Here is a 19,171-nt window from a genome sequence, read left to right on the forward strand (position 1 = left end):
AGGCAGACTGGCATGCTGCGAGAGGGGAGGCTGAAGTGATTTGATGGGTTGAACTAAAGCCTCTCTGCTAAAGACAAATAAGAAGATAAAAGCTCCCAAAGCGATGGGTGAATTGTTGAGGAAGCAGCAACAGCAGCAGCAGGCTCAAGGTATGACCTGGCAAGAACCAGAAAAGGGTTGCTGGAGCACCAGATCTTCACAGACCATCATGGGGTGCATCCACATCCCAGCACACAGAAGAGGCTGCCACTTGCCCACCTAGTGAATTTCATGTCTCTCTGCTCCCTCTCTGTGTGCATCCCTGGGAATAGCCATCCTTCCTGTAAAGGGATGTTGCTCTGAACTCCTGTGGGGAGGAGATCCAATACATGGAGATTTAGAATCATTATTGGTCATGATTTTTCAAAACTCAGTCACATAAGGTTCTGAAAAACTTGCTCTTTGAAGCTGGCCTGTCTTGGAGCAAGAAGGTGGAATGGAGACTTGCAGAGGTTCCTTTCAAGCTGAATCTTCTGTTGTTCTGTGTGGTACTAGGAGTACTGCATTTCTTTGAGATGCAAGGGCTAGCCCAGGTTGAACCCTTACAATCACTGAGCTGGAATGAGCTTTACACAGCTGGCAAACTGGGCATTCCAGTACTTGCTGCTTATGGAGTTAAACTGGCAATGCTGAAGTAACAGGGAAGTCCCACTTCAGCCTAGAATGGGGTCAGGCTCATCCTGCCCCTTGAGGAGTATTTGTCTTTGGAAAGATGTACAATTTTACCAGACTTGAGCAAAAGGCCACTCTGGACCTGGACAGTAAAGAGAAGTGGTGAACGTCTTTGCCTAGGCCCTTCCCAGTGAGAAGAGGACAGAGATGGTTACAATGGGTGGTTGTGCAACTTCCCTCCTCTGTTCATTTCTGCAGTCACTTCCTTGTTTCTTCTGTGTCTGGGCCTTTGTGGAATCATCCCCACTAATGCTTTTGCCCTGTGAGTTACTGTGAAGATGGAGCTTTGATTCAAACACTCTGATGAGGAGGAGCCACTTGTGGCAATCACAGAGGTTTGGGTGCAGCCCTCCCAGCTTACATCTTTTACTGGGGCAAGGATGGCACCTTGCAATGCCTTGGCTAATAACCTAGTTGTCCAGAAGCTTCCCAAACATTTTCTGCCTAAATATACACAAGGGAAAACTTTTTCTTCCAGGGTGGTGGAGCACTGGAACAGGCTCCCCAGAGAGGTTGTGGAGCCTCCTTCTCTGAAAGGATTCCAAACTTGCCTGAACACGTTGCTGTGGAACCTGCTCTAGGTGATCCTGCCTTAGCAGGGGAGGTGGACTGACTAGCCAATCTCCAGAGGTCTGTTCTGTAAAGTATCAAATCCAGGATCCTGGGGTGTGCATATCTATCTGAATAAAGTAGATCTCCAATCCCAGTACAATTGAAAAGTTCCTGTCTTTCAGACTTGGATCCCAAGAAGTTGTTACTAACTTCAACAAGGCAGCAGCACTTCCTGCCTGGACAGGGGGAGGCAGGTTCTATGCTTCAAAGACTCCTGGAAAAGTTGAAGCTGTATTGTAGTGATCAGCCAATTTACTTATCTGGTTATTAACACTTAAGAGGCATCATCAAGCGATGAATGTTCCATTGTGCACCAAAGCTAACACTGCCTGCGTCCACCAGTTCTTTATTAACTGGGTGGCTTCTGCCTTCCAGTGGAGGCAAGGAGGTGCCTGCTGGTAGTGGCAGTTGTCTCTTGGGTATCCTGGCAGAGATTCATGCAGGGAGGTCCTGAGGAGGCAGGGTTTGACATTCCCACAGCAAAGAAGAAATACAGTGTATACATACCAAACAAGTATCATATCTGGGTACAGTTAGGGCAGTTGAAACAAAACCTGACAGTTGGAACCTGCTGCAGGCTGGAGAAGGTAAATACCAGATCTCTTTGTGTATCCGTGAAGGCTAAAATCGAGCACTAGCAAGGGAGTGTTGTAATGGCCTTTGTGCTGAATCACAGACAGCTACTGGCTGGCAAAGAGGAACCGCTCCAGCAGCAGCCCCGTGCTAGTACTGGAGACACCACTTGTGATTCTGTGGGGAAAATCAGTTTAATTTTGCAATCCAAGCAAGAATTCCTTAGTTACAGTGTTTTCTCTCTGAGACTGGGGGGAAAGTATTTTTTTGCAATGTTACAGGCTAATTCCTTTACCAGTTAAAGGATTTCTCTGGTAACCAGGTTGTGGCTGGTTTCTTGCTTCATGATCTCAGTTTCATCTCTCGGAGGAGGCTACAGGTTAGCAATGCAAGAGAAGAACCCAGGGAAGGGATGGAGATGGCACACACAAGGCAGTGGTTTCAACACGCCAGCAAATGTCTTCTTTTTATAAATAGCCTAGAAAAACACTTCTGCAGAGACAGAACAGCAGCCTGGGGAAGGTCCTCTTAGGCACAGGAGAATATGTGGAAGTGTTAACTGCATCTGAAAGTCATAGAGAAACTTTACACCGTGCTGTGCTTTAACTGTCCGCAGAGTGACACAGTGAAGGGTGGCTGGTGGCAGCGGTAAGAGCGTGGCTGAAAGCACACCAGGGGACCTCACCCTCCCCACGTGCAGGCCTGCTGCCTTGGTTTCCAGGACACTCAGGGGGGAAAAAGGAGAACTTTGTTGTGGCTTGTGCATTAGACATACATTTAAATGAAGTTCATTTGGCAGCTCTTTTGTCACTCCTGGTAGAAAGTCAAGGGGAGAGAATGGCCCAGGACTGAAGTGACTGAGAAACAGCCAGGGTAGCTGCTGCCTGCAGGAGTTGATGATTAGATGCTGGCATTCACTGCACAGCTGGGGCCAGAAGAATTTCTGTGAAGCAGAGCAAGATGCACTCACCCTTTTTAATAAGCATGGATGGTAACACATTGTAGAAAGCCTTTTTTATAGAAATTACCTTATTGCAATTACACAGGAAGAGAAGGAGGCCTCTGAGAGAACAGTGTACAAAACAAAGCACATTGCTCCAAGGGCAGATTTAAGAAGAATCCCTAAGTGTCCTGGGACTGACAGCTATCCAGTTTGAATGATCTCAACTAAATGTCTTCCATTTCTCTATGCTGAGAGGTCTGAGATTACTAATTTGGCTGATTTGTCTCCAGTTTCAGGGGGAGATAAGACTTCATCTGTGTCATATTCCTCTTCAAATGATCTGCAAAGATAAAAGGTAGGTCTTAAAAAGGTGTATTCTTGTGAAGGTGTTTTCAGATCAGTTATTTCAGTGGCTACAAAAGCAGCTGATTAAAACACAGCAGCATGCAAGATGTCAAGCTGCAGGAAGGTATTTATTAGGCACTGGAAACAATGTGGCAGCAACCAGTGTTCTGACAGCTGTCAACAACTTGTGCTCCTGTCCGTGCTCCTGTGTGACTTCTGGAACAACTTCTCCCTGGTGTTCACCACAATGGATTTGAATCCAGATTCAGTAACAACTGTCAGTAGCTCACAGTAGCCTTAACAGTTTTGAACTGTTTTCAAATAGAACTGTCCAGCCACACATCCAGGCCTTGGAGGGCTGCTGGCCTGCTCATACTTCCACAGAAACACCTGGTTTCCAAAGCATCTTCTGGCTGAAGGTGTTTTGATATTCACAGGAGAACAACTGTGGCCATGCTGTCATGTTCCTCTCTCACATGAAGTTTAGCATCTACAGCCTGAGGAGGTTTGGCTTCTCAGCTCCAGGCAGTTGGGTTCCATGCTCTACAGCAGAAGATGTTGCTCTGGGGGGGACTCTTCCTATTCCTGAGAAATGATGGTTTTAAGATGTTTTCCCTCCAGACTCGGCACACTACAGGCTTACTTCTCAGGGCTCCCAAATTCAAATCCATCCTTTTGTTCTGAAAGCAATGAAAACAATGCTGCTTATGGAGGGAAATGCTGCAGCAGGCGTCCCACTGGCAAGCATAGGCATAGCTCCGGCTTGTTCACTGGTAAACTGTGCTACTACAAGGTTACCTCCTTGTTCACTGGTAAACTGTGCTACAACAAGGTTACCTCCTTGTTCACTGGTAAACTGTGCTACTACAAGGTTACCTCCTTGTTCACTGGTAAACTGTGCTACTACAAGGTTACCTCCTTGTTCAGTGGTAAACTGTGCTACAACAAGGTTACCTCCTTGTTCACTGGTAAACTGTGCTACAACAAGGTTACCTCCTTGTTCACTGGTAAACTGTGCTACAACAAGGTTACCTCCTTGTTCACTGGTAAACTGTGCTACTACAAGGTTACCTCCTTGTTCACTGGTAAACTGTGCTACTACAAGGTTACCTCCTTGATCACTGGTAAACTGTGCTACTACAAGGTTACCTCCTTGTTCACTGGTAAACTGTGCTACTACAAGGTTACCTCCTTGTTCACTGGTAAACTGTGCTACTACAAGGTTACCTCCTTGTTCAGTGGCAAACTGTGCTACTACAAGGTTACCTCCTTGTTCACTGGTAAACTGTGCTACTACAAGGTTACCTCCTTGTTCACTGGCAAACTGTGCTACAACAAGGTTACCTCCTTGTTCAGTGGTAAACTGTGCTACTACAAGGTTACCTCCTTGTTCAGTGGTAAACTGTGCTACTACAAGGTTACCTCCTTGTTCACTGGTAAACTGTGCTACTACAAGGTTACCTCCTTGTTCAGTGGTAAACTGTGCTACTACAAGGTTACCTCCTTGTTCAGTGGTAAACTGTGCTACAAAGGTTGTCTCCTTTGATAGCCAAGCATGGGTGGTGCCAAGAGAGAAGTGTCTACCAGCTCTTGTGCTGTTTCTCCCTTTGCTAACCCAGTGAATCTTTGGAGCCTGTGACTATGTGTTTCCTGCTATGGGAAGGATTTTATGCTGCAGTCTGGTGATCCCTGTGTGAAGAAGAGATGAACAGCACTCATCTTTCCTTCCATGGGAAGTACCTGCTTAGTAGTTCTGCCACCTTCTGGATCTCTTCCTAAGCGGGGGAAGAGAGACAATGGTCTGTATCCTCATACACCAGTAACTGCTCTGATCACTCATGCAAGGACACTGTGCCCTCTGTTTTCTCAAGTGGTGGGAGCCTGCATGACCCTGCCTGCCCCCTGCTCCCCACCTGGGAGAGGATTCTGCATCTTTGTACCTGCCTCAGCTTCCCTAATGGCTCCTTGGTTTAAGATGACTCAGGTGAGGAAAACTTTACTTCCACTTGGATGCTGTTGTTAGGAATGTTGCTTTTGTGTCCCTTTTTCCTTCAATTTTACCAACTTAGGTTAGCTTAATCCCCTTTTTTCCTATGCATAGAATGTGACCTCTTTCCTGTATTGTCTTTCTTTGCCTTTTGCTTCTAGACTAAACCTTCTCCTATCTACTTCAAAAGATGCTTCCCATGGTTCTTTTCCACTTCACTCTTTTGCTCTTTAAGGCTCAACAGTGTCTCCCTTTCCTCTCTCAGAAAAAAAATGCTTGTCCCCTTTACAGCTAAGAAACATCCAAGGGAAAGCTCTTCCATGAGATTAGCACTGAAGATAATCACCTTCTCTCCTCCCAGGCCTGTTTCAAAACTTCAATCCTATAAATACACACAGGCTCATGTAGGTTAAACACCCTTTCCTCAAGGCTTAGCCATGGCAACTTGAGCTTGCTTTGAGAAGGCAAATTACTCCAGCAAATTCTTTGTTCTTCCTTATGCTGCTGGGTTCATGAAAGGGAGTGACTGAGCTAGGAGGGAGAGTGAGTGAGACAAAAATATGGTCTGAACTGCCTAAACCAACATTATCTGATCCTGAGTTTTTGTCCCACCTATCCACCTCTGAGCAGAACTACTCTACATTGTGGCCTTGTACCTTGTTGCTCAGGTGAAGAGAATTCTTTCCTATCAACAGCTGATAAAGTGTGGCCTCTTTCCTCTGGTGAAAGATCTCTTTCCTTGAAGGCAAGTGTGGCTTCCATGAATGTTAGCTGGCTGAAAGTGGTTTCTGGAGCAGTGAAGAAAGCAGCCCTAGCCTGGACTGCAAGGGCTGCCACAAGGCCAGTGCTTCTTGTCTGCATTAAGAGCTTGTATTGGTCAGATTCAACTATGGGCTCAGCCTTCAAGTAGCATGTGTGCATTCACCAGGGAACAGACTCTCTTTGCTGAGTCTCATGCTGAGAGCATGGCTGTGAAGTTGTCAGATCAGCTGAAGCTTCCAGCGAAATGTGATGCTTCACTGTCATCTTGAGCAAGACAAAACATTCTCTTAGTTTTGGTGTCTGCAGCTCTCAATAGCATCCCTGACATCACTATGTCTTGATCAGATTCCTCTACAGGAGCAGTGATGTGGCATGGGCAAGCTTGCAGCCAGCCAGTGAGTGGTTCTAGAAAGCTTCCATCCAGAGAAGCTATGGGCATGGCTATATCACAGAAGTGGCACACACTGATTCATCTGCAATTGCTGAAGGATGGTTACTTTGAAATGTATCAATAAGACAAAGAGCAGATTTCAGAGTCTGTCACCTAACTTAGCTAAAAATCTTCAGGTCTCTCACAGAGCTCATAAATTGTCTTGGTTTTGCCTCTGCTGCCCATTTCTGTCATGCTCAAAGGTCAGCAGGAACACTGCATGTGCAGAAACTCAATGCCTGTTTCTGGCAAATTTGTCTGGGTGTCCAGCTCTTTGTTTTTCTTTTTCCTTTCCTTTTTTCCTGCATGGTCTGTTGCTATGCTCCACAAATGAGATCTAATCCTGCTGCCATGACTACAGAGCTTTTCAGGGGCTCTTAAAAGCAAGCAGCAAGGTTGCTGACATGCTCTTTACAGGAAGGCACAGAGCTGTTTCACAGAGGTTTCAAAAGTCTGGTATCACCTGCCACTTTTTCCTCCAGTTTTGGTGAGTTTGGGGATTCATGGTCCTGCAAAGCTTTTATGGCAGACTCCTGTTTCTTTCCTGTTCAAAGGACACAGGTGTTGTAAAGCAGCTGCAGGGAAACAGCACTTTTATCTTCCATCTTGTGTTACCTCATTTTCCACTGTGAAGGCCACAAAGAGGCAAGGCAGCTCAAAGGAGATGAGGGAACAGCTCATAGCTGTTTGGATGCACATCACAGGGAGAGATGGAAGCAGAGCTCTCAATAGCTTTGCAAAGCTCTGTGGCTAATTAGGAGGTGCTGCTGTTATCCCAAGCACTTTCAGTGTGGGAAGTTTTGAAAATTGGGCAGTCTTCTCAGTACTCTAATGGCTCTACAAATAGTGCTCAAGAATGGAGCAAGTCCTGAGTCATGCCAGATTAGCACAGGGTAAGCTGTGGAGGTTTGTCTTATTAACCTGTAAACTTCCAGGGAAATACTCTTCAGAAGACTCTAATATAGACAGAAATCTACAAGACAATTATAGAGTCTCCTAATGGAGCCTCTGCAGGAAGCCCTTGCACATAGAATGGTTCTGGAGCAACTGCTCTGCCTAAATTCATTGACTTCAATGATAGTTGGGGCATCTATCCAGATGTTTTATAGGAGGCTGCAAAAATCAGTGTAGGGATGACCTCAGAAGTCTTTTCCAACCAAAACAACTGTATGATTCTATTGCAGAAACCGGCAGTGCTTTGAAGAAAAGGTCTCACAGGCAGCTTATGAAGAACCCATGCTAACAGGCATGAAGCCTGGCAGCAAGTAAAATGACTGAAGAAGGTCTCCATTTGGTATCACAAATGTAACAGAGCTGCAGTTTCTTATCTATGATAGTGTGACATGGTCCATACATGGCCAAGACTAGGAAAAGTCATTCCATCTCTTTCTGTATGGCTGCCAAAAGAAAAAGGCTTTGTCCTTTTCCCCAGCTCTCTCCATTACTGCAGTGTATGTAGCTGAGTCAAATGGCTGCCCACAAAGCAATGCACTGTGACAAATCTACTCCTACTGCCTTCAGGAGCGACTGTTTCAGGCTTCACACGCTCCAGGGTTGAGTCCAAATGCTAAATTCACTAATCCCCTACACCTCTGCTACAAATGGCACCTACATGCTCCTCCTGAACCTCAGTGGGAGCCAAGCTGTGAGTCCCTGGGACTTACCCTTCTTGTAACTGCTCGTTCCCAGACTCTTCAGCCACAAGAATCTCATACTCTTCTGCAGCATATTTGTCCCAGTCAGAGGGTTCAGGGCCATCGTTTTCAATGTCCTAAAAAGACCAGACAGTCAAGCACATCTCTCTGCAGCTATTTACCATAGCCTAAACATGTGAAACAGCAATTCTAGGAACAGTAAGCATCTGTGTAGTAACAGGGGCCCCCAACAAGGAGCAGCATGGACCTGCTGGGGAGAGGCTGGAGAGGACCACAACAATGATCAGAGGGCTGGAGAACCTCTCCTATGAAGACAGGCTGAAAGAAGTGGGTTTGTTCAGCCTGGAGAAGTGAAGGCTCAGGAGAGACCTTACAGTTACATTTCAATATCTGAAGGGGCCCCACAGGAAAGCTGGGGAACGACAGGTTAGAGGAGTTTGTAGTGATAGGACAAGAGGCCGTGGTCTTGAAGTGGAGCGGGGTAGATTTAGGTTGGACATCAAGAGGAGGTGCTTTACCATGAGAGTGGTGAAACACTTTTACAGGCTACCCAGAGATATGGTGGTTGAGGCCCTGTCCCTGGAGACATTCAAGATCAGACTTGATGCCGTCCTGAGCAGCCTGATCTAGTTGGAAGTGTCCCTGCTGACCGCAGGGCGGTTGGACAAGATGACCTCTCAGGGTCCCTTCCAACCCAATGCAATCTGTGACTCTGAACAGCCAGTCAGAAAATGCCTGAACTGAAAGTCTCACTATTAGCTGAAGCTATCCCAGCACCTGCACAGAAATGACTATGAAAAAATACATGCCTTAGTCTGCAAAGCTCAGTATGGGACCTGAGCTGCCAACAGACTGAGCCTGCTTCATTTCTGAGCTGCTCAACACTAATAACCACACCTTTGCTTTGCTCTAGCTCAGCCAGTCCTGCATCAGTGCAAGTTGGTCATTAGTTTAAAAAAAAGTAATTTAAATCTTTAATTAAATGTTAGCTGTAACTCATCTTTTAAGGAACTCTTCATAGTTTGCTAAGTTTAGGCAAGTTTGAGAGGTTGCAGAGTAGTACCTTGATAAATGGCAGGAGGGCAAATGTTTACTGCAAGACAGACAAAATAAGTTAAACCTCATCCCCAGGTGACTGATTTTATGATGATTCAGTTTGAACAAATAGGGTGGTTCTGGCTTGGGGTATATTTAAGCCTTGAATCACAGAACCACAAACTTTCCCTTAGAGGTTATGTGGGAACAGTTGGGGGGGAATCAGAGTTGGTTTTGGGATCCCTTCACTGTACTTTGACCAGATAAGAGGTTTTGGGGAGATGGTCTTTAAACTGTAGTCACGTCTGGTTTCACTGGAGCTGGAAGGGGAGCCAGAAGTGAGGAACTTGAGTTTTGTCAGCTGTTGCTGTGGAGTCTCTGAACATCCCACAGCTAGCAGTGAGCAACAACTGAAAAATACAAAATCCACAATCTCCTCCTGTATTTCCTCTGCTTGGGAAGAGAGGATGATGAGTGATAGTGCCTGGTTATTGCCTGACTGCACTATCTGCAGTGTCCAGACCTTACCTCCAGTCTGCCACACGTGGCCTGGTCACAGAGCTGGCATCTCATCTGCCTTGCCTTCTGTGCTGTAAAGAAGGTCTGTCTCTCTGGTTTTGTTTAGGCTATGGAAAACTTCCAGGTGCTGCTTTAAGGATCATGGTCCAACTCAGGTGTCTAATTAACACTCCAGTGTAGGTAACTGCATCTGACACAGCTGGAACGTGTCCAGAGAAAGGCAATAAAGCTGGTGAGGGGCCTGGAACACAAACCCCATGAGGAGAGGCTGAGGGAGCTGGGGTTGTGCAGCCTGGAGAAGAGGAGGCTCAGGGGTGACCTTATTGCTGTCTACAACTACCTGAAGGGAGGTGTAGCCAGGTGGGGTTGGCCTCTTCTCCCAGGCAACCAGCAATAGAACAAGGGGACACAGTCTCAAGTTGTGCCAGGGGAGGTATAGGCTGGATATTAGGAGGAAGTTCTTCACAGAGAGAGTGATTGGCATTGGAATGGGCTGCCCAGGGAGGTGGTGGAGGCACTGTCCCTTGAGGTCTTCAAGAAAAGACTGGATGAGGCACTTAGTGCCATGGTCTAGTTGACTGGCTAGGGCTGGGTGCTAGGTTGGACTGGATGATCTTGAAGGTCTCTTCCAACCTGGTTGATTCTATGATTCTATGAATCTCAGGTTCTGAATCTCTTGGCATCTTTCTGAACTGAGTGAACAATGCTCCTCCCAAGCCCAGCTGAGCCCCTCTTTCAGCCTGCTGCATCAGAGCACCTCAGCAAGGTGCATTCTCTCTAAGCTCACACACTCCACCACCAGTGCTGCCGTAGGATCAGTGATGGCAGCTGAGTCATAGGACTGCAGTACTACTACTACACTGGGAGGTCTCCAGTCCTAGTTCAGCTCAAATCAAGGTTTGCTATGAGGTCAAATGAAGGGAGGGTCAAAGCTTTGTCCAGTCACATCTTGAAAACCTGCAAGAACAGAAGCTGCACAATCTCCCTGGGCAACCTGTTCCAGTGTTTGGCTGGCCTACTTGTGAAAGAAGTTCTCTTATATTCAGCTGGATTTTTCCTGCACCCAGTAGCATTCCAAAGATGGGTATGAGAAGGACTGTATCTAAAAATAAAGGTGATGTGTACCTTTTGCACTGCAAAGGGATCCCTCTGCTCATTGTCCAGGTACTTCTCTAAATTAAAGAAGGTGTTGTAGAACACATGAGCCATCCTGCACCTCTTCAGATCTCGCAGGGTTACTCTTCCTGCAGGAGGAAAACCCAGGTTATTGTGTTACTGAATTCTTACTTAGAGACAGCAGTGTTCCTTATCAGCCCTAATGAAGTTTTAACTATAACACCAGCATGCCAGAACACTAAAAAAATGTAGTTATTTAATGAAAAATGATCAAATCCTTAAATGAGTATGTTCAGGCTTAAATCTCACATCCATATGGAGATTTTCCACATTCCTGTGAACTACAGAAGAATGTGAATGGGGATGGCCCAGTCAGCATATCCCATAGCTGATCTATATATGAGGCTGGTTGCTCCAGTTCCAGCAAGTTAATTCACAAGCTCTGTTTTAGTATTTCAGACCTGATGCATAACATTATGGCACAATGGCCACTGTTTAGACCTTGCCCTTGTGCAGTACTTTCAGCCTTGTGACTCTAACACAACGCTCTACTTACAGATGGGTTTTGCCATAACATGATTTCCTCAACCCACCATAGATCAAAGATGAAACTCCCATTAAACAGGACTTACCTTCTCTCTCTGGCTTCACAAGATCAAGCATCTGACACAGCAAGTCATGAAAGGGCAGTGGTTCTATACCCATCACTTCCATCCGCTCACACTGCTCCTCGTAAAAGTACTCCAGTTCATACATGGAGAGCACTCCATCCCCATCCAGATCCATGCACCGAAACCAGTACTCAATGCTAGAGAGAAGAGAAAGAGAGGCAGGACTAGTGAAAGCACAGCACAGGGACATCCAGACAGCAGAAAGCAGCAAGGCACATTCCCCTTTCCCTATCCTCTAATGCTCTTCTGCTCAAAGGCTGGCATGAGGTAACTTTAAGGGATTGATGATGACCAAGAACATTTAATATTACATGAGAACTATGCTGCTTGTCATCAAGAAAGACAAGTTATTGGACCAAATGTTGACAGTAAGTTATTTTTTTCCCTGGAGGTGTTTGAAAGGAGGCTGGATGAGGCACTTGGTGCGACGGTTTAGTTAATTAGAAGGGTTAGGTGGTAGGTTGGACTCGATGATCCTAGAGGTCTCTTCCAATGGGGTTGGTTCTGTGATTCTGTAATAATCACTGGCACTCAAGCAGCCACCTCTTGTAGAAAGCAGTAGGTGAAGTTGGAAGGCAGAAGGGCTCTGCAGCGGGACCTTGACCGCCTGGACAGATGGGCAGAGTGCAATGGGATGGGGTTCAATAGCTCCAAGTGCAGGGTGCTGCACTTTGGCTACAACAACCCCATGCAGAGATACAGGCTGGGGTCGGAGTGGCTGAGAGCAGCCAGACAGAAAGGGATCTGGGGGTGCTGATTGATACCTGCCTGAACATGAGCCAGCAGTGTGCCCAGGTGGCCAAGAGAGCCAGTGGCATCCTGGCCTGCATCAGGAATGGTGTGGTCAGCAGGAGCAGGGAGGTCATTCTGCCCCTGTACTCTGCACTGGTTAGACCACACCTTGAGGACTGTGTTCAGTTCTGGGCCTCCCAGTTTAGAAGGGACATTGAGATGCTTGAGTGTGTCCAGAGAAGGGCGATGAGGCTGGGGAGAGGCCTTGAGCACAGCCCTACGAGGAGAGGCTGAGGGAGCTGGGATTGGTTAGCCTGGAGAAGAGGAGGCTCAGGGGAGATCTTATTGCTGTCTACAACTACCTGAGGGGTGGTTGTGGCCAGGAGGAGGTTGCTCTCTTCTCTCAGGTGGCCAGCACCAGAACGAGAGGACACAGCCTCAGGCTGCGCCAGGGGAGATTTAGGCTGGAGGTGAGGAGAAAGTTCTTCCCTGAGAGAGTCATTGGACACTGGAATGGGCTGCCCGGGGAGGTGGTGGAGTCGCCGTCCCTGGGGCACTTCAAGGCAAGGTTGGACGTGGCACTTGGTGCCATGGTCTGGCCTTGAGCTCTGTGGTAAAGGGCTGGACTTGATGATCTGTGAGGTCTCTTCCAACCCTGATGATACTGTGATACTGGGATATTGTGACAGAAATTTGTCTAAGATTATCTGCTCATCTCCATACTTTTACTAAGGCACAGAAATCAGTCAGACCTTGTAGCGCTCCTTTTGTCTTCCTCTGAAATCAGGAGCCACACAAAATCAGCGTAAGTCATGCGGCCTTCCTTTTGAATTTCACTGCCTCTGGAAGACACACGAAGAACACACACCACCACCACATCACAGGGCTGCTACAAACTCAAAATGTTATCAGCATTTTTTCAAAAGCCCCAAATCATCACTGAGAGAAAGCAGAGCATTGTTACTGCTTGAGCGTGTCCAGAGAAGGGCGATGAGGCTGGGGAGAGGCCTTGAGCACAGCCCTACGAGGAGAGGCTGAGGGAGCTGGGATTGGTTAGCCTGGAGAAGAGGAGGCTCAGGAGAGACCTTATTGCTGTCTACAACTACCTGAAGGGTGGTTGTGGCCAGGAGGAGGTTGCTCTCTTCTCTCAGGTGGCCAGCACCAGAACGAGAGGACACAGCCTCAGGCTGCACCAGGGGAGATTTAGGCTGGAGGTGAGGAGAAAGTTCTTCACTGAGAGAGTCATTGGACACTGGAATGGGCTGCCCGGGGAGGTGGTGGAGTCGCCGTCCCTGGAGCTGTTCAAGGCAGGACTGGACGTGGCACTTGGTGCCATGGTCTAGCCTTGAGCTCTGTGGTAAAGGGTTGGACTTGATGCTCTATGAGGTCTCTTCCAACCTTGGTGATACTGTGATACTCACCCCACAGCATCAGCCCTTCTGTGCTTGGCACAGGCACAGTATTGCCTTGCTGCAACTGTGGTGGCTCATCTACCACCTCCCTTCCCACAGAAGTGCTGGGCTGTTTTACTGTTTGGAGACTTAAAAGCAGTGCTGTCCAGCAATCCCTGTACCACCCTGGGGCACAAACACATACTGCTTGCGTATTCCCTCTGTCTACACTCAGCTTGCTCTACAATGAGATCTCTAGGTGATGATTCTATGGGATTTCTTGTTTCTTTTAGACCCAACCCATTTTCAGGTAGCTTCCATTGGAGCACTGCACTGCACTGAAAGCCATTCAGATCAGTGCAGAGTTGTGAGAGTATCTTGTATTTCCAGTCAGCCTGAGAGAAGTGTCTGCCCTTCTCTCCCCAGCCAGGATGCTGTTCCTCACCTCACCACAGCGCCGCTGAATATTCGCTCAATGATTCTGTTTGATAAGGCTGCAAACAAAGAAAACACAGAGCAAATGAAACCAAGTGCCGAATGAGTAACTGCAATCGGTTGTTGAAGCCACACATAGCCCTTTCCCCTTGCTAAAAGGACACCTTACTGGTCTTTTTAGCAGCACTCTGTAAAAATTAGCCATGATTCTCACAGTGTGTCTGTCCTCCCAGACACCACAGTTCCCCACAACTACTGCAGCTCTGCTACCTGGGTTCATGGACACAGGCAGCGTTACTCCTACTTGCTGCAGTAAAATTCCTCACACAGCAAACCCTGCTAATGGAAAACCAAGCATCATTCTAGGTGAGGGGAAAGGCTCTGCCAGCCAGGAAACATGGGATAGACTGCTGCCAGAGACAGCAGCCAAGCCTTCAGTGACCTGTTCCAGGGGCAGGTGTCCCTGCCTATGGCAGGGGGCTGGAACTAGATGATATTTGAGGTCTCTTCCAACCTAAACCGTTCTAGATTCAGTTTTGAGCAGGCCTTACACACTGACCTCACTCTCCCAGATTGCTGCCATACTTCCTTCAGCCCCTCACCTTAGCTCCTCCTACATGTTCTCTATCACTTCTGACACCCTCGCCAGGCAGATGCAATCTGCAGCAGCTCTCAGCTCTGCCTAGCACAGTGCTGTTAGGCTGCTGCACCACTGCACTGATGGCTTCTGCCCTTCTCTCTGCCCTATTTTTACCTTCCCAGCGCCCTGTGCTCTCAAGCCACCTATGCAACAAATACTCCAGCCTCCCAACAGGGACCAAGTCTCCCCTATAACCTATCCCAAGTCAGATATTCTTTCATTCTCACCTCATCCAACCCTCTTATCAGTGCTCCTAAACCCAGTGATTGCTACTCTCACCCAGAACCCCCATGGCCTCCCTCTAAACACCTGAGCTCAGGACACAAGAGATGCCACACCACTCTGACACATATCTACAGCAACACTATCACCACATCCCTTTCCTCATTTGGTGGTGGGATGCACCACATGACTGGAGCAGTATAATTAACAGATACAGGCTTTTCAGGAAAGACAGGAGAAGGAGAAGGGGTGGAGGGGTGGTCCTGTATGCTAGGGAAGCTCTTGATGCCATGGAGCTTGTGACTAACAATGAGTGGGTTGAGTGCCTAAGGGTAAAAATCAGAGGGCAGCCCAATAAGGCTGACATAGTGGTTGGTGTCTGTTACAGGCCACCCAAGCAGGAAGAGGAGGTGGATGTGTTATTCTGTAAACAACTGCATGGTGTCTCAGACCTTGTTCTTGTAGGTGAATTTAACCTGCCAGATATCTGCTGGGAACTTAACACAGCAGAGAGGAGGCAGTCTAGAAGGGTTTTAGAGGGTACAGAGGATTACTTCTTGACACAGCTGGTGTGTCAGCCTGCCAGGGGTGAGGTTCTGCTCACCCTGCTCTTGACAGATAGAGAAGGGCTGGTGGGAGATGTGGTTGGAGGCTGTCTGGGGTGCAGCGACCACGAAATCATACAGTTTTCAAGATGCAGTAAAGCTGGGAGTGGCATCAACAAAACATCCACACTAGACTTCCAGAGGGCAGACTTCAGCTTATTCAAAGAATTAACTCAAAGGGTACCTTGGGAAAAAGCCCTTAAAAACAAAAGGGTCCAGGAAGGTTGGACCTACTTCAAGGAATCTCAAAGGTGCAGGAACAAGCTGTGCCAATGTGCCAAAGGCAGAGCCACTGGGCAGACAACCTGCCTGCATAGGTGAGGGACTTGTGAAGCAACTGAGGGCACCTTTGGAAAGAGGGAGAGAGAACTCAGGAAAAAAATAAGGACGTTGCCAGGTGACACAGGAAGAAAATTAGAGAGGCCAAAGCCCAGTTAGAACTTAGCCTGACCACAGCTGGGAATGATAACAAGAAATATTCCTATAAATACATTAATGACAAAAAGAGGGGCAGGGATAACCTCCACTGTACACTGGACAAGGAGGGCAACGTAGTAACTAGAGATGAGGAAAAGGCAGAGGTGCTTAACACCTTCTTTGCCTCAATTTTCAATAGCAAGGCAGGCTGTCCTCAGGCCAGCTGCCTCCTGAGCTGGTAAGCAGAATCAGAGAGCAGAGCAGCCTCCCTATAATCCAGGAGGAAGCAGTCAGGGACGTGCCCCAGGGGTCAGTGCTGGACCCAGTCCTGTTTAATATCTTCACTGATGATCTCTATGAGGGGATTGAGTCCTCCATCAGTAAGTTTGCAGATGACACCAAGTTGGGAGCAGGTGTCCATCTGGTACAGGGTAAGAGGGCTCTGCAGAGGGCCCTGGACAGGCTGGACAGATGGGCACAGTCCAACACCAGGAGTTTTAACAAGTTATAGGATCACAGAATCAACCAGGAGCTGGGCTCTGCACTTTGGCCACAACAACCCCTTGCAGTGCTACAGGCTGGGAACAAAGTGGCTGTAGAGCAGCCAGGCAGAGAGGGACCTGTGGGTACTGGTTAACAGTCTACTGCACATAGGCCAGCAGTGTGCCCAGCTGGCCAGGAAAGCCAATGGCATACTGGCCTAGATCAGGAACAGTGTGGCCAGCAGGATCACAGTATCACAGTATCACCAAGGTTGGAAGAGACCTCACAGATCATCAAGTCCAACCCTTTACCACAGTGCCCAAGGCTAGACCATGGCACCAAGTGCCACATCCAACCTTGCCTTGAACTGCCCCAGGGACGACGACTCCACCACCTCCCCAGGCAGCCCATTCCAGTGCCTAATGACTCTCTCAGTGAAGAACTTTCTCCTCACCTCGAGCCGAAATTTCCCCTGGCGCAGCCTGAGGCTGTGTCCTCTTGTTCTGGAGCTGGCCACCTGAGAGAAGAGAGCAACCTCCTCCTGGCCACAACCACCCCTCAGGTAGTTGTAGACAGCAATAAGGTCAGGCCACACCTTGAGTGCTGTGTCCAGTTCTGGGCTCCTCAATTTAAGAAAGATGTTGAGGTGCTGGAAGGTGTCCAGAGAAGGGCAGCAAGGCTGGTGAGGGCCCTGGAGCACAGCCCTGTGAGAAGAGGCTGAGGGAGCTGGGGGTGTGCAGCCTAGAGAAAAGGAAGCTCAGGGTGGACCTTATTGCTCTCTACAACTACCTGAAGGGAGGTTGTAGCCAGGCAGGGGTTGGTCTCTTCTCCCAGGCACCCAGTGACAGAACAAGGGGACACAGGCTCAAACTGCACCAGGGCAGGCTCAGGCTGCACGTTAGGAAGAAGTTCTTTGCAGAGAGAGTGATTGGCATTGGAATGGGCTGCCCAGGGAGGTGGTGGAGTCGCCATCCCTGGAGGTGTTTAAGAGGAGGCTGGATGAGGCACTCAGTGCCATGGGTTAATTAGAAGGGCTAGGTGACAGGCTGGACTCTATGATCTTAGAGGTCTCTCCCAGCCTGATTAATTCTGGGTGATTCTTACTCCAGCCCACCAGGATACTGGCCCCTGCAAAACACTGTCTCTAACCCCAGAGCTCCAGCAATGCCCGACAACTTCTGACACCTCCAGATCCTTGTAGCCCTGCATAGCAGAACACCTTACTACACACTCCACCTTTCCTGTCACCTCCAGTCATATGTTGTGTGCAAACATCCAATTACCCCAAATTTGCTTCTCTGCCCTAAGCCTGCTTTCCTCAATTGTGCAGCAATCACACAGAAGAATCTAAGGCAGCTTTTTCTTCAGGATTAAACATGATGGTCAATACCTCAAGCTCTCATCCAAGATAATCACATTGTGAGTCCTAACAGGTAAGCACACAGGCATTATCCAGAACATGGATAATCCTAAAAAGAGCTGACCTGAGTGCCTCCATCTAGCACAACACATACAGAACAAGCACTTCTGGATTCTGTAGCCCTTTGTGGATTTGTATTCTATGGCCCTTGAAGCTTTGAAAACTCATCGACTCAACTCAACTTGTAGAAAGGAGTTTCACACTGAACTGATTCTTCAGAAGGCATGTGCAAATTGAAATTCACCAAGCTTCACTGGACTCAGAATTTCTCCACACATAAGGAGATTGCACTATGACAATCTTTGAAGTTCACACAGACTTTTCCTCCTTGTTTCTACTTCCAAGTTGCAAATAATAACAAGCATTAAGACATTATTTCATCTTGTCCTTCTGGCAATGAACCACTTGTAAACAGAAGCTCCTTTTCAAGCCCCTCACACAGAATAGAGCTTGTTCTGCATTTCTCTGTGTCTAAGCCCCTACAGATGGCTCTATTTATATTTTTGGGGGGTATCAAATCAGAGCTAGGCTTTACTCTTTATTAGGAACATTCTATTTTCATCCATCTGCCTTGTACCACCAAAGCTTGCAAGCAGCATACCTTGATCACTGTACCTAGCCAGATCCTTCTGGCTGATGTAGAGATCATGGTCAGTATCCAGCTCCCAGAATTTACAGTATATAACATAGAAGTGCTCATAGGAGAAATAATCTGTGATCTGATTTATGTCATCCTCTTCTTCCAAGAGAGCAAGAGTCTGAAAGAGCACAAATAAAATGGGAAGTTAAACCAAGACAAAGATGTGGTTGAGCAGCCACAGCCCCCCAACTTCTGTGGAAGCTGGGTGAACACAGCACTGAGAGCTACTCCAAAATGCAGCCTTTTTGCCCTACATCAGATTCTGTTGCTGCATTCTTTACCAGACACTTGTGGAGCATCTGACTTGGCTATCCTGGCTAACATACATATGCAGGTACCTCTGCTGCTCCTGTGAACAATTTCTGCTAATTTTTGGTTACAGTAAAGAGTGAGACAGAGGAACAGGAACACTGAACATTAACTGCTCTCTCAGGTGGGATCTGTTACGTGTGAAACAGTTTTGACCTGCACCAGAACTCCTTAGAACCATTTACAACAGGCAGTCCACAGTCCTCCATAGGAACCAAGATATACCTTTACACATTATACACCATTGCATGGCTCCTGAAGGGCAAAGTCAAGTCTTGCTCCAGAGTCATGCCTGGACTAGGGAAAGAAGGATGGATCCCAAAAGATCAAATCAGTAACACTGATTTTCCTGGGTTGTCTTTGACAGGACTTAAACTGGTTTAATTAGGAGACTTCAACAGATTTCCAGCCATGACATGTCTTGTTAGACAACATTTAATGACAAAGCTCTTGGGTCATTCCCACTTCACACTTATCTCTGACCTTCACTCTACCTTCCCACCCACAGTGATCTTTAA

General features: G+C 47.6%; 1 protein-coding gene across 5 annotated transcripts in view; it reads right to left on the bottom strand.

Moving 5' to 3' along the window:
- Nucleotides 1-19,171, bottom strand: part of LOC135187031 (serine/threonine-protein phosphatase 2A regulatory subunit B'' subunit alpha-like) — a 79,376-nt gene that overhangs the window by 9,258 nt on the left and 50,947 nt on the right. For 2 of the 5 annotated variants that reach the window (XM_064165358.1, XM_064165359.1), the window contains exons 8-13: nucleotides 18,306-18,462; nucleotides 13,928-13,976; nucleotides 12,844-12,933; nucleotides 11,321-11,496; nucleotides 10,698-10,816; nucleotides 8,028-8,134 (exon numbers count right to left, since the gene is read on the bottom strand). In XM_064165358.1, the coding sequence (XP_064021428.1) occupies nucleotides 8,028-8,134; nucleotides 10,698-10,816; nucleotides 11,321-11,496; nucleotides 12,844-12,933; nucleotides 13,928-13,976; nucleotides 18,306-18,462 (698 nt within the window). Of the gene's footprint in view, nucleotides 1-2,071; nucleotides 3,180-3,293; nucleotides 3,865-4,497; nucleotides 4,960-8,027; nucleotides 8,135-10,697; nucleotides 10,817-11,320; nucleotides 11,497-12,843; nucleotides 12,934-13,927; nucleotides 13,977-18,305; nucleotides 18,463-19,171 lie in introns of those variants that run through there. The other 3 variants (XM_064165360.1, XM_064165362.1, XM_064165361.1) reach the window with 3 other exon arrangements.

This window comes from Pogoniulus pusillus, chromosome 26 (genome assembly GCF_015220805.1).
Source record: "Pogoniulus pusillus isolate bPogPus1 chromosome 26, bPogPus1.pri, whole genome shotgun sequence".
NCBI lineage: Eukaryota > Metazoa > Chordata > Aves > Piciformes > Lybiidae > Pogoniulus > Pogoniulus pusillus.